Source organism: Manis pentadactyla, chromosome 10, assembly GCF_030020395.1.
Source record: "Manis pentadactyla isolate mManPen7 chromosome 10, mManPen7.hap1, whole genome shotgun sequence".
Classification (NCBI taxonomy): Eukaryota; Metazoa; Chordata; class Mammalia; order Pholidota; family Manidae; genus Manis; species Manis pentadactyla.
Window position 1 is genome coordinate 58,342,495 of NC_080028.1, and position 21,591 is coordinate 58,364,085.

The 21,591-nt window shown below is 36.7% G+C and overlaps 1 protein-coding gene and 1 long non-coding RNA gene across 2 annotated transcripts in view; one reads left to right on the forward strand and one right to left on the reverse strand.

Annotated features, from left to right (window-relative positions):
- The window catches only part of TMBIM4 (transmembrane BAX inhibitor motif containing 4), a 29,798-nt gene extending 9,551 nt beyond the window's left edge, over positions 1-20,247 (reverse strand). The window contains exons 1-5 of the mRNA XM_036894997.2: positions 20,011-20,247; positions 7,214-7,322; positions 6,690-6,795; positions 3,630-3,663; positions 1,160-1,277 (exon numbers count right to left, since the gene is read on the reverse strand). Coding sequence (XP_036750892.1) covers positions 1,160-1,277; positions 3,630-3,663; positions 6,690-6,795; positions 7,214-7,322; positions 20,011-20,107 — 464 coding nt within the window. The 5' untranslated portion in view covers positions 20,108-20,247. The remainder of the gene's footprint in view (positions 1-1,159; positions 1,278-3,629; positions 3,664-6,689; positions 6,796-7,213; positions 7,323-20,010) is intronic.
- Positions 7,504-12,180, forward strand: LOC130679098 (uncharacterized). The gene is made up of 3 exons (XR_008992072.1): positions 7,504-8,660; positions 8,862-11,905; positions 11,991-12,180. It is a non-coding gene; the product is annotated as an uncharacterized LOC130679098 (long non-coding RNA).
- Positions 20,248-21,591: the final 1,344 nt, after the last annotated feature.

Sequence of the window (21,591 nt, forward strand, 5' to 3'; positions counted from 1 at the left end):
GCATAGCTAGACAGCATAAACCTTAAGGCAGCGGATTTCCTACACACTGAAGGAATGATGAAAGTGGTGCTAGGGGATTAGAACAGTTTTCATCACTAACTCCCACCACTGCAAACTATATAGCGTATGGGAGAATGAGCAGCTAGAGGAGTCTTTCTCAGGGAGGAATCAAGTTTCCACTGAGATGAAGAAAGAATATATTACGAAGAACTGATATATAGGTGAGATTGTTTATCAGAATAGGAGTTCTAGAGACTGTACTAGAATGGATGGAAGGGAGGGGCAGAGTTGGAGACTGGGATGGGAAGAAGCAACAGAGAGCAAATCTTTCATCATATATACCACACAAGTATATATGCAACAGACCCCACCCCCCCATATACAAAAAACAGGAAATGGAAAAAAAACGTCTCTCATTGAATCAAACACCATTCTAATACAACAATTCAAGTATCCTGCACAATTGTCAGTGTTGGGCTGACCAACTACATTATCTCAATAAGGATTTCTGGTAATCTGGATTACTAAAAAAAAAAAGGAAGAAAAAGTTTTGCAAGAGTAAACTTTTGTAAATTTTTAGTGTTGTAACAGGAAAAAGAACAGAAAATGGGTGGTTGATTAGGTGCCAACAGAAAGCTACTAATGACCTTAGAAAAGAGGTGGGCATTCTTACCAGGTGAGGGCAACACAGTACCATTATCCTAATATAAAAAGGACCATTCTGTATATTTAGTTTGAAGGATACAGGGTAAGTAGAGGGATCAGGCAGGTTTTAAAGTTCATATAGACATCTCCAACACCTGGGTCATTTATCTTGCTTTTGTCACAAAGATGTAGATGGGTCTAAGTAACATGTTAAGACAAAGATCTAAATAATTTAGGTAAATTCCATATCACTCATAAAGCATATAAGCCTAGCCTCTCTAGAAAGCTAGTTATTTTTGGCATTCACTTCCCTTTCAATATAGAGGGAAGCAAATGACTCAAAAGTCACCTTCCTTCTCCTTGTATGTCCAGCGAAAGTAGGGCCTGGCCTTAGTACTCAAAGAGATGATATCTTCTTACCCTCCATTTTAAAAGGCAGTATCCAAGGCTAGCAGCATAGCACTTCTCTCAAAACTACTTATAAAGATATGAGAGCTACGAATATACAACTTACCCTGCTCCAAATTTGCTGAAGTCCTTCTTAGATTGTAGAGTATACACAGTCAAACCAAGAAATACAGCAGTAGTCAGTATAAAAGCTTGCAGAATAACATAGACATCATAGAAAGTAACTGTAAAATTACAAAATATATCATAAAAATCATAAAAATATTAAAAATGCATATAGACATAATATAAAAGCTTTTTATGGCATTTAACAAATATTTTATATTCTCCTGTACTACTTGCCAATAAAAACAATTATGAATAGATTTCTTATTCAGTCTTGAATATTAGTAGAGTAAAACCACAACCATAATGCAATTAACAGATTCCAAATATTCATTCATAAAACTAAAGGGGTCATATTATTACAAAGTTAAATAAATGACTGCAAAGAGATTACACAGCTAGCCAGTTAGGAGTTTGGGGGATATGGTGGAATGCCTCTCACCTATCCCTGTGCCAGTTGTAGTTAATCACCATCTGTGGTGATTGTCCATTATGGCTTAAATATCAATAGGGATAATTCTGGGTCCTGTGGCCACTGGGAATTCCTGTACAGCAGCAGCATTTCTAGCAGTCACCTGGCTAAGTGCACACCCAGTTCATCAGCCCAAATCAAAGAAACTGTGCAAGAAAAGTACTGAGGCTGTCCAGGGTTGCCTGCCATTCACTGACCTTGCAGAGGACAGAAACCAACCACTAAATGCTTTACATCCAAATCTTCATTACCTTGGAGTAAATCATTGGAGTCGGGGGAGGTCAGTGAACATATACCAGATTCCCTTCTGTAATTTTAGAATGGCTATCTGGGTTGACTATGGCTATTGTAATACAAATGCTTAACATTTTAAGAGAATGCAAAATTATAACCTCTCTAAAGGAAGTTAAGTGCTTTGAACCCAAAACCATTTAAGTCATTTTTAATTTTTCAGGGATTAGTTAATCCAAGTTCTTTCTATTCTTAAATGCTACATTATTGGAATTTCTCTAGTCATTACTGGATTAGGAAGGTGAACACAAAAAAGATAACATGAAATCAATTTTGCTTCTTGTCAGTAATTTCAGTATTAGATTAGGTGTAAAAAGAGATAATTCCTGAGAAAAATGATGTTCTCAGATTAGCCCATCTATGTATTTCTATCCCCAACTCCAAAAACCCTAGAGTATGTCTCTCTCCTACATCCTTTACAAATAGTGAGAGATGGGAAGGGCAGAGATGGACTTGATAACATTAACAGTAAGTAATATTAATAGCTAATAACACTAATAAGTAAATATTAAAAATATTTCAATGTTGAGAAATTTCAATCCCATTTTTTGGATAGTTACTATTATTTGCTTATATACTGATTATTTTATAAAAGGAAGAGGTGGATTACCAAATAATATATAGATTCAATAGACATACAAATGGCATAGAAAGGTTAAAAACTGTAATGACAAAATAGGAAGAGATATATTAACCATAAGGATTAAAAACGTACTGTTACTGAGACTTAACAGTTAATTCTGACCTTTTTGGTACTCTAGGTAAACCATTTTGAGACAACCATAATTTTTATTGTTAATAGATCACGAAATTTTTTACTTCGGGCATTACACAGGATACACATTCTTTTTTTTTTTAATTTATTTATTTTTTTTATTTTGGTATCATTAATCTACAATTACAGAAAGAACATTATGTTTACTAGGATCCCCCCTTCACCAAGTCCCCCCCACATACCCCTTCACAGTCACTGTCCATCTGCGTAGTAAGATGCTGTAAAATCACTACTTGTCTTCTCTGTGTTGCGCAGCCCTCCCCGTGTCCCCCACGCACTATACATGCTAATCATAATGCCCCCTTTCTTTTTCCCCGCCCTTATCCCTCCCTTCCCACCCATTGTCCCCAGTCCCTTTCCCTTTGGTAGCTATTAGTCCATTCTTGGGTTCTTTGATTCTGCTGCTGTTTTGTTCCTTCAGTTTTCCTTTGTTCTTATACTCCACATATGAATGACATCATTTGAGGATACACATTCTTTTAAACACATACGTAACACCAAATAAAGAGCAAAAATTACCACTGTTTCTTTGTAGTGCCATTTGACAAAATATGAGGGTATAACAATAAAGCATAGTTCAATGCAGGCAATTCAAGAGGGCTGTGATGAAAAGATATGGCTCCAAACATATGTTACCAGTTCAACAAACATGTTACCTCAGAGATCCCTTTACATTAGCTATGGTTGTCTTATTTTTATAAGTGGACAAACTCAAACGAATATTGTCCTCCATTCCTATTGTTTCCTAATTCTTTTCTGCAGCCTCTAAGCTCAGCTAAACTATGTATAGACATTTAACTTTTACTTATATTTTTAAAATTCTTCAACCTATGCCATGTTTTTGAAATATGACATTCCATAAGGTTAAGCTTTTACCCAAAAGATTTATCCACATTAAAAAATGTAACATATAGAAGCACATTTATGACTTACCAACAAAGGCCACAGTCAGAGCTTCTAACAGTGTCTAAAATAGGAAACAAATTACGTAAATGCACATCAGATTTATACTGCTGTCATATGTATGTTCTAGTTTCTAGGAGTTCATTGTGATTCTATATGCATTTTCTCATTTTTAGCTTCAGAGCAGCCTTGTGAACTATATGGGACAAATAATAAGCACACTATAATGAAAAGACCTCAGTGTATTGAGCAAGAATATTTAGATTCTAATTGTGATCCCATCATCCCTTAAACTCTAACGAGTTTTTCATATCTGTAACAGGAAGATTACAGAAATAATATAAAAATTCTACTTTTATCATTCTCTATAATGTAAATCAAAATGAAATTGAAAATCTTATGCACATTTATAAAAATCTCAGTATCTCACACAAACATAGGAAGAACAAAATATTTAGGAAGTACCTTGATATGGCAGTCTTGAAACTTTGTCTCCCAATATTTATTCTCTTTCTTCCCTAGTAACAGAATTTTTACCTGGACACATAGCTGTTCAGTTTGTACATTACATTTTCGGCCTCCCCAGCAGCTACATCTATCTAACCAATAGAATGTGACTAGAGAGATGTACAACTTGAAAGAGTAAAGAGACTTGCTCTCCCCTTTCTATTCTTCTTTTTTTTTGAAACATCTGGATGGTGGTGCATATCTTATACCACACAACACTTGAGGAAAGCCTTACCCATAGCAGGTGCCTGGATCACTGATAACTTCACTAATAGTCGTTCAGATTTTTACTTGAAAAGGATATAAACCATCTTGTTTAACCATTATGATTTTGTCATTGCTGAAAGCCATGTGACAAGTAGCTAACTCTTAATATAAATAAAATATTTAGGGATATTGAGCTTTATCCTCTAGCTTCTCTGCCTTCTTAATTACATATCTTTATGTTGTTTTATATGCTTACACTAGTTAGATCTTATAAACTATCTGATAGATCATTTCATAGAGGCAAAACCATTAGCTAACAGCAGTGGCTATACACCACACTCCTGGAAGAAGCACTCCCTATAACCCACCCCTACTGAAATCAAGACCATCAGAACCTTAGCAAAAATGGTATTTGAAATTGTACATAGATATGTACTCCATAAAGCCACTTTGTTACAATGTTATTAGTGTTGGGGAAGTCGTAGCAAGACGATAGAAAAATATTTTTCTGGGCAACATGCCTATACATTCTTGATATTTGTGACATTAATTTAGGTAAGAAATCCTACCCCATACTCAATTATCTGTAGAAAACATGACAGTATAAACAAGAGAAAAGATAAGATTAGGAAACTTAATGCCAACCCTTTTAAATGTGTTCAGATAGATACATACACACATGAATGTGTGCCTCCTAAGGCAAGGTAAGGTATACCTCCTTTCTTATTTTGGTGGAGGAGGACAAAGTAACCTAGTATCAGGGGCCTCTGAGTAGTCTAAAATTCACTACACATGCCTTCTTACTTGTTAAACCATTTTTAGCTATGAGCATGATCAACAGTTACAGCAGTAAGTCACCATCTTGCCCATAAGCATTTGGCTGATGCTCTTATCTCCCTGCTTGGCACAAGTTAGTCCACACCCTCTTCCCATATAGAAATCAATCACAGTCTTTCCAAAAGGAAGCTGACTATTTATAGAGTTGAAGAGGAACTACACATGACATGTTTCTTTTTGTATCTCCTCCCTCTCTTCTAGGACACAGCTGATTGGTACAGGAGTTAGCTGCTAACCCATATACTGGCTAACATTCCAGGATGTGAGCTGTGGCAATCAGATTCTTTCTCATTTAGGAATCTAAACTCATAGAATGAAGAAATGGCGGCATGAGCTAAAACTAAAAGGTTCATGAACTCTATGGGGGCCCACAATGGGCCACATAAACACTTAAGATAATAGCAAAGGGGAAAACTATGTGTAAGGACAGCTGTAAGGTAGAGAAAAGATGTAATGGAAAAAGAGAGGAGACCACAAATTCTTGCTGCTGAATTTCCTACAGTAGTACCATTTCTAGAACCTTCCTCTAGTTCTTTTTCTTCTTGAGTCCTGCTGGATTTGGGCTGGTGGGTTCCCAAGCTCTTATATCCTTAAAACTCCCAGCTATTTGAGATAACTTGGGTTAGAGTACTGATACCTGACAAACAAAACAGCCTAAGATTTACATGAATAACTTTTGCTGTAATTGTAAAGTCATGAGCTTTTCTTTCATCATACTAACATAAACTTGTTCCCAGAATGCACAAACTCTCTTCAGTTTAAAAGCAACTTAATCTGGTAAATAGCATTTCACTCTTACTTGACTATAAATATTCTTAATATGAGTTTCAAATGTTCTGAAGTAAATTTTTAAATCAGAACCCAAAGTCATACTAGATATGAGTATAGGAAAAATAATTTTTAAAATACATAACTTGAGCATTACCAACTCATTTTGGTCAAGTTTCATATTGAGTTTTTGTAAGTAATTTAGTTTTTAGTTTTCACAAATATCTCAACAAACATGACTTAAAGTTGAGTTCCTCCAACTATAATTTGAAACAAGACAGTAAAACACATCAGTTGAGCAAATGGTTCTTTAAAAGAACAGAGTGTTAACTGTGAGGAATTAATCATAAACATATCAGTTTAAGGTCTGTGAAATAAAGGCCACAATATAATTTTTTCCCAAGAAATCACAGAGTATAGGGATAGAAAGTATCACAGGAATAATCTAGTTTTCATTTTACATTTAAGAAAACTACGTACAGAAAGGCTAACATGCCCAGCCAACTATCATATAACTGGATAGTCACAAAGCCGAGTCATGTGACACGAACTCATTATTTTTTGGACTACAGCATAATTTTGACAGACAGAACTTTGGAACTGACAAAGGTTAAAATCTCCAGGAGACTAGAAATTACAAGTAATTTTACTCAAATTTTTAAAAAGCTCATTAATTTTGTCCCACTTCTGCTATATATGTATATGCATTCAAATAAATAAATTTTAAACTCAGGATAAGTGTAATAGGAACAGATATTGCAAAGTACTCACAAATCCAAAAAGCAGGTACAGGTTAAGCGGATGCTTATGTCTGTTTAAAGTCAATGCTAAAATCAAACCCAAAGATCCAAGAGCAAACACCAAAATTAAGGCAGGACTGAAAGACATAAAATTAAAAGCATTTTCAAGTTAAAAAATAATATAAACATATTACACAATTTAACAAAATTTATCTAATTTATGTGTTTATGAAGGTATAGAGGAAAAAACCTGAAATGACCCATACCAAACTGTCAAAAGAAACTATTTTTCCATTTGGGAAATTTGAGGAGCGTGAGATGGGGAGAAGAAGAGGACAAAAAAGAGAGATGAGTGTTTAACCCTACAAAACTGTAAGGTGTAAAGTTCAGAGGTAAATCCCATATTATGGAGCATTTTCCTTATCAAAATAAGAGTTAATAATGAACCTTTTTTACATTCTAACCTCAAAAGTTAATACAAAAAATATGCTTATAATATGCCCTTCTGATCATATGCAGTGGCTGAAATGATTCAGAATCATCCTGTTACCTTACCTTTCATGCACAAATGTCCGTACAGACTCAAAGTATAAAAACAAAATAGATGTCACTGTAGTTAAGAGAACTTGCACAGAAAGGATGCTGTAGACTTTTCTTAGAAAGGCTGAAAGAGAAAAAAATTACACATGACTGACTATTTTCTTAAGAACCTATCACAGAACTGCAAGATGAAATTTCTTTTTAGAAACATTAAATTTTCACATGTATTCTCTTAAATCTTAATCCAAATAATGTAATCTGTAACTAAAACAAACAAAATGATAATAGTTAACACCCAACTCACCACCAGCTTCAGAAACAAAACATTAGCAAACAGTTGCCACCTCCTCTATGTATACATATTGACAGTAACATCCTTCTGTCTTCACTGACCCTTGACTAACTGCTAATCATCTTACAAGACTCAGCCTTTCTCAGTTCCCCAGTCTGAATTAAATGCTCTCATATTCCCAAGGGACTGTAAATATACTTCTAATCACTTTATTTTATAATTGATAAGTCTATTGTCCTTCACTCCCATTAGCTATAAAGACTAAAAAGCTCCCCAATAATAGGGAGCATACCTTAATTATTTACACACTCCTAACACCCAACTAAGTGAATGGGACGAAATAGTCATTAAATTTTACTTGTTTTAAACAAATTTATATTGAATTAATGAAAGGTGAATCTTGCCAGTCAAGGAAGAGAAAAGGTATTATTCTGAAACAATAATGGAGCCACATAACTTCTGCAGAATACTCTGCTTAGGCAAGTAATAGAAACATTTTTGAATGACTTTTAGTCAACAAAAGGTATTGTCTTTGACTCTCATGACAATGCTTATGTTCCCTCTGGAAAGAATTCCTACTAAAGACCTGACTTCCCAAGGAAGAATGAAGTGCTCTGATGGCATGTCAGCAAAATATCAAGTAATAAAATAACTATAAGAATAAGGGAATGTGACTTCAATGGGGTAGGGGGGGTACTTGATAATATGGGTGAATGTAGTAACCACATTGTTTTTCATGTGAAACCTTCATTAAGAGTGTCTATCAATGATACCTTAATAAAAATTTAAAAAATAAATTAAAAATTGAAAAAATAAAAAGAGAATTTTCATAAATACTAAAAATTTAATCCTTAAAATGCCCCCAAATTAAGTCTTAATCAGTGTTTCCTTCTGGTATTCTTTCCAAGATATACAGTGAGTTTTTCTTTGTGTCCTAAACAGGTTTTACTGAGTATGTAATTTAACCAATGACTCATAGTAACAGTGAATATCAGTTGTATTTTGGCCTAGGCCTAAGTAGGTATCTTGCACAAAAAAGGAAACAAATATTGCTCATCTCCACAACTGATCTACAACATAATTTCTTAAAAAGGCACTGATGTCTGTATGCTTTGGGAGGTCACTTCTACCTTTTTCACAGAAGCAGAGAAAAGAATACATTACTGCATGGTTAATGTTATTTGGGCTACCTTTCTGCAAATTTAATTGCTAAACCAGTACTCCCCAAAGGGATTTTCTGAAAACCATATTCTTTACTTTTGATATCCTATTATATACCCCATTTAACCCAACCCCCTCCATATAATATGTGTTCTCAATTAAACGGTGAAAGTTAGTTGACCTTTACCATTTTATGGAACTGTTCTGCAGTTCAAAACTGTGTGTGTGTGTGTGTGTGTGTGTGTGTGTGTGTATGCACAAGTGCAAATGTAGTACGACTGGCAGAATATACACAAAGATGTTAGTAATGGTTTTCTCTGGGCAGTATGACTAAGAATGACTTTCATGTTCAATTCTTTGCTAATCTGTTTTCTATGTATCACCAACAAATATTTATTACTTTTGTAATAGAAAAACATTTTAGAGAAACCTATGCTAAGCCAATAAATTTATTATAAAAATACTCTTTATGCAAGTATTCTAGATTACAACTTTTCTACACTCTCTAAAAATGGGACCTTTTGAATGACTAATATAAAGAGTGACTAAAGGTACACATCATGGCTTACAGGGAAAAATAAAAGATCCAATGTGAAAAGAATACAGGCCAAACAGCAATACATCTTCATTTTTTAAATCCTAATTTCTCCCTTTCTATTTCTGTCTCTCCCCTTTCTACTCAAACTTACCATGGAAAAAACAGGAACTCTTCATTTCTACCCAAATCCACCTATCAGTATCCAGCACCAACATCCATGTCAGGAGGCATCTCAGATCCCCTCCCTTTCCACAATCCATCACCTACCACTGTGGCTTCCACTTGCAAGTATGCCACGTCCATCTTGCCTCCTCTGCTACCTCTGTCACCTGGACTAATGTGTGGCTTCTAACTGGTCTCCATGCTTTCACTCTTGTCCCACCTATTGTCCCAGTCCCCTCCCACACAGTTGTCAGTGATCTTTTTTGTAAAGTAAACCCTATCAATGTGACTCCCAGCTTAAATATTTTTAATGGTTTCATTTAGTCTTATAATAAAATGTAAAAGCTTTTATGGGGCCTTCAAGGCCCTACATGATATAGGACCTTCCCAATCTCTTCTCGCACTGCTCTGCCTTTTCTTCACTATGCTTTACCTACAACTAGCTGTTACCCCAACGTACCAAGTCCTTCCTGCTTCTGGGCAGCCCTTGATGTTTCCTCTGCCCGGGATGCCCTTATCCTTCTTTACATGGAATGGTAGTTTAAAAGATGTCCACAATTTTCTGACATTCCCTTCAAATGACTCACTTCTAACAAGTAAGGCAGAAGAGATAGGATGTGTTATTTCTAAGACTAAATCATAAAAGGCAATACCTGTCAATTATATATCAATTTTTTTAATGGCAATACAGGGCAATTTTTCTTACATCACTCACTTTAGGGTGGTGTTTTCCAACGTTTTTTCATTATTGCCCACCTAGGGACCTTCTGGGGATTTTTTTCCTAATAGCACCTCCAGCATATTTTAACACCACAGATACTGTACATCTGTTTATGCACCACAGCTCTTTGGAAGACTATAAACCATTTTAACAGCTGCGATTCTTTTGCCTTCTACCTCAAGAACCAGTTTTTACCTGGGAGGCAATACTTCCCTCACTAAAAATGAGTGCTCTAGGAAAAGCAAGCTGCCAGTGTTATGGGGAAGCTCAAGAAGTCTTGCGGAGAGATCCTTGTGGTGATAAAGTGAGGTCACCCACCAACAGCCAGTGAGAAACACAGGCCTTCTGCTAACAGTGATGTGTAGCATATCCTTCAGCACCAGCCAGGCCTTCAGATGACCATAGCCCCAAACAACATTTTCATTACAACCTATGACAAACCCTGAGCTAGAATTGGCCAGCCACCTGGTCCTTAAAAACTGATAATACAAATTTACTCAAGCCACTAAGTTTAGGGTTAGTTTGTTACATAGCAATAGAGAACTAATATGTTTTGGTACCTGGAAGTACAGTGCTGCCATACCAAAAACCTAAAATATGGGAGAGGCTTTAGAATCAGGTAGGGGTGGAACCTGGTAGTTCTTTGAGGTGAAAGGCCTTAAAGAAACTATAAGAGGATAATGCCTTTCAGGAGGCTGTGGGTAAGGGCTTAAAGGAAAGTAAGAAAAATATCAAAGAAACTGGAGGAAAGAAAATCATTATGTACTGGCAAGAAAATTAGCAACACTGTCACCTATGGGAAATGGAGAGTAAAAAATGTGCCAAATGAGGTAGGTGGTCAAACTAAGATTTCCAGATAAAGCACTGATGGTACTTGCTGGCTTCCTGCTGCTTTTACTAAAATACAAGAGAAAAAGGATGTGATTGTAAACTCCTTTTTTAAAACTTCACAAATATCCAACACTGTACCTCAGAAAAACCTAATAAGGTTTCTGAGAAGCTTTAGGAAATAGTCAACTCAGCAGTCTCAACTACATCTCACACTCTTAAGATATTTTTGGGTGTAGCTTTTATCTAATGCACTGAACCTCAATAAGAATCACAGGAGACCCACAGAGCGTTTTGAAGAATTCTGTTGGCAAAATACCACCAAACTCTGCCTTTCCGACTGACAGATGTTGGATGCATGGTTACAGATAATTTGTTCTTTAGCTCCAAAGTCTTCGAGAGGAAATGTACTCAGAGGAGCTCTACTTAAGAAACTTATATCCAACAAGCTTCAGCTACACAAGGATTTGAATTACATGACAAGATTCTGAATTTTGAGCTGATGCTATAATGGGATAGACTTTTAGAAGTTACATGTGGGAAACAGAAAAAATTGTGACCAGAGAGAAGTGTGGTGGTTTAAAATATGCCTCTAAATTATGTGACACCTTCAAAAGTAGGATCCTAAACCACTGCCTCTTGACTGTGGACTGGACTTAATGACTTGCTTCTAATGAATAGAATAAAGGAGATGTGATGGTGTGTATAGTTACCATGACTAGGTCATAAAAGACACTGTGGCTTCTTTGTCCTCTCTCATGGATTGCTTGCTCAGAGGAAAGCCAGTCACCAGGCCATAAGGACAGTCCAGCAGCCCATGGAGAGGGTCATGTGGCAAAGAAGCCTTGTGTCAACATACACATGAGTGAGATTTCCTGGAAGTCCAGCCCAGTCAAGCCTTCAGCTGATTGCAGCCCCAGCCCACATCTTGAGAGGAATCTGATAGGACACCCTCAGCCAGAACCATCTAGCTAAGCCTCTCCCAGGTTCCTGACTCTAGAAACTGTAAGAAAATAACTTTTTTATTTTAAAGTACTGCATTTGGGGGTGATTTTTTTAATAAAGCAATATTTCTTTTTTGGTAACACAGGGTTTTTAATATGAACTTCCTGTTGAAAGCAAATGCAGCCCTGAGGATTTGGCTACTGAATTTAACAACTGGGAGCAAATCAAGTACTTCAGGGTTGATTTTTATGAAGCCATGGATGACTACCCATCTGCCATAGAAGTACAAACCAATTTTGAGGTTCCATATTACAACAGAGGGATTGGGGTTTTTTTTTTTTAATTAAAGTATCATTAATATACAACTTATATTATGATTACGAATTATTGTGCCCTTTTATCCCCCTCCTCCTCCCCACCGTACCTGCCCCAACCCCTCCCCCTTGGTGACCACTAGTCACTTCTCTTTGCTATGTTTTTATATTCCACAAATAAGTGAAATAATATGGTATTTGTCATTCTCCACCTGGCTTATTTCACTGAGCATTTTACCCTCTAGATCCATCCATGTTGTTGCAAATAGCAGGATTTCTTTTCTTTTTATGGCTGAATAATATTCCATTGTGTATATGTACCACATCTTCTTTATCCATTCACCTACTGATGGACACTTACGCTGCTTCCCTATCTTGACTATTGCAAATAGTGCAGCAATAAACAGGGGCACATGTATCTTTTTGAATCAGGGATTTTGTTTTCTTCAGGTAAATTACTAGGAGTAGAATTACTGGGTCAAATGATATTTCTATATTTAGTTTTCTGAGGAACCTCCATACTGCTTTCCACAGCAGTTGTACCAACTTACATTCCCACCAACAGTGTAGAGGGTTCCTATTTCTCTGCATCCTCACCAGCATTTGTTCTTTCTTGTCTGTTGGATATTGGCCACCCTAACTGGTGTGAGGATACCTCATTGTGGTTTTGATCTGCACTTCTATGATGAATAGTGATATGGAGCTGCTTTTCATGTACCTGTTGGCCATTTGTATTTTTTTTTGGAGAAATGTCTATTCAGGTCCTCTACCCATTTTTTAAGCAGGTTTTTTTTTTTTGATGTTGAGTCATGAGTTCTTTATATATTTTGGATGTTAACCCCTTATCAGATGAGTCATTTATGAATATATTCTCCCATACTATAGGATGCCTTTTTGTTCTGCCAATGGTGTCCTTGCTGTACAGAAGCTTTTTAGTTATTGATGTAGTCCCAGTTTTCATTTTTTATTTTGTTTCCCTTGCCCAAGATGTGTCCAGGAAAAAATTTCTCATGCTTATATTCAAGAGATTTTGCCTGTTTTTTCCCAAGAGGTTTATGGTTTCATGCCTTACATTCAGATCTTTGATCCATTTCAAGTTTCCTTTGTGTATGGAGTTAAGACAATAATCCAGTTTCATTCTCTTACATGTAATTGTCCAGTTTTCCCAATACCAGTTTTGAAGAGGTTTTCTTTTCCCCACTGTATATTCATCGCTTCTTTATCATATATTAATTGGCCACATATGCAAGGGTTTATATCTAGGCTGTCTATTCTGTTCCATTGATCTGTGGGTCTGTCCTTGTGCTGGTACCAAATTATTTTGATTACAGTAGCTTTAGAGTTTGAAGTCAGGGAGTGTAATCCCCCCAGCTTTATTCTTCCTTCTCAAGATTGCTTTGGCTATTTAGGGTCTTTTGTGGTTCCATATGATTTTTAGAACTATTTGTTCTACTTCATTGAAGACTGTTGTTGGAATTTTGATATGGATTATATTGAATCTGTAGATTGCTTTGGGCAGGATGGCTATTTTAACAATATTAATTCTTCCTATCCGTGAGCACAGGATAGATTTCCATTTATTGGCATCTTTTTTAATATCTCTCATGAGCATCTTGTTGTTTTCAGAGTACAGGTCTTTCCCCTCCTGGGTTAGGTTTATTCCTAGGTATTTTATTCATTTTGATGCAGTTGTATTTCTGGTTTCTGATTTCTTTTTCTGCTGGCTCATTTTTAGTATATAGGAATGCAACAGATTACTGTGTATTAATTTCGTATACTGCAACTTTGCTGAGTTCAGTTATTATTTCTAACAGTTTTTTGGTGGATTCTTTAAGGTTTTCTATGTATAATATCATGTCATCTGTAAATAGTGACAGTTTAACTTCTTCCTTACCATTAGGATGCCTTTTAACTCTTTGTGTTGTCTCACTGCTATGGCTCAATTAACAACTCTTGAGTACTGCAATATTGTCTGGTCACTGCTATATCCCTAATATCATAACAGGGCCCATTAAAGTTTTGTAAATGTAGAAAAATGCTTACCTTCACTCACATAGCTAAAGAAATGCAAATTAAAACAAGATGACATTTTTAACCCATCACAAGAGTTAGTAAACTATGGGCCATGGTCCAAATCCAGCCCATCACCTGATATTGTAAGGAAAGTCTTACTGGGCACAGCTACACTCTCACATTTATGTATCCTCTACAGCGGCTTTTGCACTACAACAGCAGAGTTTAGTTGGAATAGAGACATTATAGCTCCACAAAGCTGAAAATAACTATTCGGCTTTCTGTTGAAACTCTTTGCCAATCCATGATCTACCACATTGCCAAATACTAAAAAGTTTGATGTTAGTGTTGGTGAGCATGCAAAATGGCACCCTCATATATTGTTTGCTGGAAAGTCAACAGGTACAGATTCTCTGGCAGTTAGTTGATGACATCAATAAAGTTAAAATGCACATACTCTTTAACCCTATAATTTCACTTCTAAAAACTTATCCTAGAGCAATACCTGGACAAATTCACAAAGATATGAAGGATGTTCCTGAAGGCACTATTTGTAGGAATAAAATGAAAGAAAAGTCACAACCTCACTATCCATCAAGAGGACATGGTTAAATAAATTATGGTGCATACATCCCATGGAAGACAACTGTAGTTAAAAAGAATATGATAAAGTTATATGTATAACTATTTTTAAAATATAAACTACATTAAGTGAAAATGCAGTTGCAGAAAACAATATATATCATCTATAATGTGCTTCTAAGTCTACAAAATAGTACGTTTTAGTTTTTCAAAAATATAGCATATTACGACTAGTTTAATAGGCATCTTGCATATATATATATGTTACAGCTAGTTACATAAACTAGCTTAATTGGCACTAAAGTGCTCAAGATAGAGACAGTACTCAGAAATTCATTCTCACATAATTTTTTTGTAGCTTCATGATTGTTTTTTGCCAATGAGCCTTGACATTTTAGATGCATAATATTCCAAGTAGTTTCCCAAAAATACACACATTACATCTTTAAAGCAACCGCTTTTTATTGCATAAAAAGGTACTGAGAGAAGGGGGAAGCCTAGTAAACATAATGTCCTTCATGTAATTGTAGATTAATGATACCAAAATAAAATTTTAAAAAAAAAGGTACTGAGAAAATAAAAGGTTTGGAAGTCAGAAATGTAAGGGATTAGGTTGGCCAGCTTAATTTGCTTTAAGAAAAAAAAAAAACAAGCTTAATTTGCTTTAAAAAGTTTGGGGCATTTTAGTTTTGTCTTTTAATTAGTAAAGGAACAGAAACAATGAGAACCACTTTTTTTTTTAATACAGATGTAGTCAGCTTAGTTACCAGCTCATATTACCAAGGCTCCTAAGTAAAATGCTCCTGCATAATTTAAGTATTCACAAATGAACAAATATCAATTGAGTTTCTGGTATTTCAATCAACATTGTTATAGGGATGTAACACATACAAGTAAATCAAGAAGTGACTGGTGGTCTACTGTAACACATACAAATAAATCAAGAAGTAAATCAAGTCTAAGACTAATTCTTTCCTTAAAAACACTCTAGATAAGCTGACATGTGGAAAGAGCTGTCTTTCTTAGGGATTATGAAACCTGGTTTCTAGTTCCCTTCCCCCACCCCCAACCCATTAAAAATAACTAGGTTTTTTCTTTAATTGAAGTATCACTGATATACAATCTTACATTGGTTTCATGTGTACAACACAGTGGTTCAACAGTTAACTGTATTATTAAATCCTCAGCCCGATTAGTGCTGTTACTATTTGTCAACATAGAAAGATATTACAGTATCACAGTCTATATCCTGCATGCTGCACTACTATCCCATGACCAACTTATAACTGAGAGTTTTTATGCCACTTTATCCCCCTCAACCTCTCTACCCACCCACCCCAACCCTTCCTCCATGGTAACCACCAGTCAGTTCTCAGTGACTGGTCTATGAGTCTACTGCTATTTTAAGAACTAGGTTATTTTAGACAAGGGTTTTGAAACTTAGTTTTCTATAGAATATATATGTTTGTAATAGGGATTGTAATTCTCAGGACAATAACAATACATTTTTAGCATTCGTATATTCAAACCCAACCATTCAAATCCATTGGGATTCCACTTCCTCTTTGAAGCTTTCCTAGATTATTTCTTCCACACACTCACTTCCTTCCCTAAACTCCCTCTAGACTTGACACTTTAGAATTTCACTGAGTTGCTGTCAGGGATTAATTTGGCTACTAACCAACCTAATTAATGCTTTAAGGACAGCAACTGTGACTTCCAAAAACTTTTTTTCCTCCCTTACTTTACATGTAATAAAAAGGGATTGCTTTTAAGAAATGATGTTGTTTACTTATCAAATATTAATGACTCAAATGTTTTTTTAGTGGCAGTACCTTGACTCAACAAGATTTCTCTAATGAATGTCTTCTATTCACATACCCAATACCACCTCAACAGAAATTTAATTTCCTGCAATAGCTACCATTTTCTACCACTGTCCTTCTCTGAGGGACTCATTCTCTTTATCACTTTTGGGATCAAGAGAGGCCCTCATTCTCCCTCTGGTATCCAGGACATAGCCAGGAGTTCTAATCCACTCCCAGGACTTACAGAACCAGTTTTTAATTGCCCTAATGCTTTACATTGTCACCGTCCACTTTACAGATGGATGGAATTTGAGAGTACCTATTATAAAGCTGAGTTTTAAAACCAATCCTCCTCAAAATTTTCCCAAAAACTGAAGAGGAAATACTTTCAAACTCATCCTGTGACCCAATACTACCCCAGTACCAAACCTAAAGACACTACAAGAAAATAAAACTACAGACCAATATCCTTGGTGGATATTGATGCAAAAATCCTCAACAAAATACTAGGAAGCAGAATTCAACAGCAGATTGAAAGGATTATATACCATGATCAAGTGGGATTTATTCCAATAATGCAAGGATAGTTCAACACAAAAAAATCAACATAATATACCATATATGAAAAATGAGGAGGGAAAAAAAACCCACATATCATTTCAATTGATGCAGAAAAAGCATTTGTCAAAATTCAACTATTCATGATAAAAACACTCAATAAATTAGGAATAAGAGATAACTATGTCAATATAATAAGGGCCATATATGATAAGCCAACAGCTATCATACTCCACAGTGAAAAACTTAGAGCTTTTCCTACAAGATCAGGAAAAAGATAAAGATTCCTGCTTTTACATGCTTTTCAACACAGTACTGGAATTCCTAGCCAGAGCAATTGGGCAAGAAGAAAACATTTTTAAGTCCAAAATGGAAAGAAAGAAGTAAATTATTTCTGCACACACACATGATCTTATAAATAGAACACCCTAAAGGTTCCACAAACTGTTAAAACTAAGAAGTGAATTCAAAAAGTTGCAAAATAAAAAAATTTTAAAAAATGCAAAAGTCAGTTGTGTTTTTATATACTAACAATGACCAAGCCAAAAAGGAAATTAAGAAAAAAAAAATCAATGTACAAAAGCATCAAAAGGAATGAACTACTTAGGAATAAATCTAGCCAATAAAGCAAAAGAACTGTACCCTGAAAGCTACAGAACACTGCTCAAAGAAATGAAAGACACAAGTAAATGACATCTCGTGCTCAGAAATTAAAGGACTTAATATTGTTAAGATGTCTATACTATACAAAGTTATCTACAGATACAATATAATCCCTATCAAAATCCTAATGGCATTTTTTGCAGAAATAGCAATGGAACATGGAATCTCAAAGGACCCCAAATAGCCAAACAATGTTGAAAAAGAACACCAAAGCCTAAGGTCTCACACTTTCTGATTTCAAAGCTCATTACAAAACTAGACTAATCACAAAATTTTAAAAATTAAAAAATTAAAAAGAAAGAAGAGAATGGATAAAGAAGATGTGGTACATATACACAATGGAGTATTATTCAGCCATAAGAAGAAAACAAATCCTACCATTTGCAACAACATGGATGGAGCTAGAGGGTATTATGCTCAATGAAATAAGTCAGGCAGAGAAAGACAAGTACCAAATGATTTCACTCATATGTGGAGTATAAGAACAAAGAAAAAACTGAAGGAACAAAACAACAGCAGAAACACAGAACCCAAGAATGGACTAACAGTTACCAAAGGGAAAGGGACTGGGGAGGATAGGTGGGAAGTGAGGGATGGGGGGCAAAGGGAGCATTACGAACAGCATGTATAATGTGGGGGGAGGGCTGTGCAACACAGAGAAGACAAGTAGTGATTCTACAGCATCTTACTACGCTGATGGACAGTGTAATGGGGCTTGGGGGGGGACTTGGTGATGGGGGGAGTCTAGTAAACATAATGTTCCTCATGTAACTGTAGATTAATTATACCAAAAAAAAAAAAAAGCTAGACTAATCAAAACAGTGTGGTATTGATGTAAAGACAGACATGTGAAATAATGGAATTGAAGAGACCCAGAAATAAACCCTTACACATCCGGTCAAATGATTTTCAACGAGGGTTACCAAGACCATCATGGAGAAAGGACAGTCTCTTCAACAAATGGTGCTGGGAATCATATACAAAAATTAACTCAACATGAATCAAAGACCCAAACATAAGACCTAAAACCATATAACTTAGAAAAAACAGGAAGAGCTTCAGACTTGACAATGATTTCTTGAATATGACACTAAAAGGACAGGCAACAAAAGTAAAAATAAATTGTACTACATCAAAATTTAAAACCGTGCAACAAAGGACACAACAGAGTGAAAAGTCAACCCACAGAATGGGAGAGCTTTCGTACATCATATGTATGAAACGAGAATTGAGCTAAATTGTAGGACACTCTATGGTGTGAAAAACTGTCTGATGTGGGGGAGAAACCACCACACTTTACAGGACCAGAACTGTCTGAAATGTCCTGTGTGTGAGGTAAAGGAGAAACAAAAAAAAAACTGGATTTTTCCCAACTCGGGGGGGAAAACTAAGATTCTGCACTAACATACACAGGATCCAGCAATTTCAGAGCAGGGCCCCATAGAAGTATTTGTACAACAATGTTTATAGCAGCTTATTCACGATTAAGTGGAAGCAATCCACCAACAGATAAACAAAATGTGGTTTACACATACAATGGAATATTATTCAGCCTTACAAGGGACATTCTGACACAAGCTACAACATGCGTGCGCTCGGAAAATATGTTAATTGACCTCCGAAGCTTCCTTTTCCAGCAGCTGCCTCAATAATACTCAAACCTATTTTGAGTTCTAGGTCCTGCAGTGAGAAAATAGTGAACAAGATAGATAAGGTCCCTTTCCCTCGCCAATCTTAAAATGCAGCAAAGAACACAGGGAGAAACTAGAAACGCATTCACACCCCCTAAACCTGAAACATCCAAGCTGGTAACTCCATTCCGGTGTACGTCACAATGATCACACAATAAACTTATTTTCACTGGAAAAAAGTAACCTTTCTTTCCATAGAAAGAAGCCAACTTAAGCTGCCGACGTTTTCCTCTGCCCCTTTCTACACCGAAGAAGACAAGGTCGCAGCAGCACGGCTCCGGTTCAGACCCCCACGCGAGCGCCCGGAGCGGGCTCGCACCCCAGCCCTGCAGAAAGGAGCTCCTTCCTCCCCGCTCCGGCGGCGGCGCCCTGCTCCGAGCCCCGGCCCGGGGGCCGGAAGGGCCTTCCCTCGAAGCCCAGAGGACCGGCGCTCTTCCCCGAGCCCTGTCCCGGAGGGCGCTCTCCCTGAGGCCCAAGTCCGCCCCCCGGGGGCAGGCGAGGGCGGCCGGGGCGGCGGCTGAGACCGGGACGCGTACCCATGCGGATGTGCAAGCTGGCGGAGGCCACGCAGCTGCCATAGTTGAAGTCGTCCTCGACGGAGGAGCGCGGGTAGCGGGGGTCAGAGTCGGCCATGGCGCTAACCGAACCCCCAACTCCCCCGGCCTTAGGGGCGCGCGCCGACTGCACGCCTCCCGCCACTTCCGGGATAAAGCCGTCCAGCCCCGACTAGCCGAGCTGCCTCGGCCGAGCGGAGGCCACCTCATCGATGAGTCCGCCTCGGAAGTCCGACTGGGCTGGAAAAAAGGAGAACTGCAGGTTGGGCGTGGAAGGGAAAATGAATTACATTCTAGGCGTCTTCGAAGTGAAACCTTCCTCAGATTTTCCTGAGCAAGCTTTTTAAGCCCTTAGACATGGAGAGTTCCTAAAAAAGAAGCGAAGTCCCATTCATCCATCCATTCAGCTAATATACATCTTATTCATATACTCCTTCAATAATCACACAGGAGAGACACTTTTAATTATACTAGTATTGATAATCCCTCAATTTATTGAACACTTTCTATAAACCAGGTTTTCTGAATGAGAGAATGCTTAATCCTGCAAAATGAGTAAGAGCCAACAGAACAGTGCAGCGACATTAAGTAGGGCCTCAAGGGGCCAGCGTATGTGGGATGGGATGTGGGGCGGTAAGCTCGGATGGCAAAGAGCAAGGCTGGGTAGATAAACAAAGGCCACATCACTGTCCCCCAAATGGAGAATAAATGGGCGAGTGTCATGACCAAAGGCAGGGAAGAGGGAATATTGTATTACTCTAAAAGAAATGATGGTAGCAAGTAGGATATTGCTGCCTTTTCACTGCAAAGGTGAGGTGTAAATAAACCCAGAGTAATATCCCAGGGTCCCTTGGAATTTTTTTGGTGAGTTTATTTTGATCTACCCACATTTGCCTAGTCTCCACTTTATAACACTCAAAACAATTAGTAGGTGGAACTCAGAATAGCTGTGGGATTTTCTATTCTGAAACTACATCTGTAACTTTGATGTTGAGAGATTTTGTCAAAAGAACTAACCTCCCATAAAAATTAGCAAAATAAGCTTACCTTTTATTATTGTAGAGTCATTTTATAAGCATATTACTCAAATTAATATAAAGTTATAATAGTATAATTTATTATCTAAGACAAATTGGAGTTGAACTAGGAACCCATAATTTTTTTTATTTTGCCCATAGAATATTCATTAACGAAAACTATCAAGTCCTTTAAATGACATAAACAAAAAGGAAAAACTGGGAACAAAAAGAGAAGAGCTTCCAAATAACACAGTGATATACAACTTATTAACATGTGTAGATACAGAGAGAGACATAGTCAATTATATGTGTTTATACAATGTATACGGTCAGCTCCTGCACTAAGAAAACAAAAGTGGTGCTTTAATTTGTTCTTTTAAAATAAACGTGTACATTTTTAATTGAAGTATCATTGATATGCAATCTTATATTGGTTTCAAATATCAACAGAGTGGACCAACAGTTACCCATATTATTAAATCCTCACCCTGACTAGTGCAATTACTGTCAACATAGAAAGATGTTACATAACCATTGACTATAT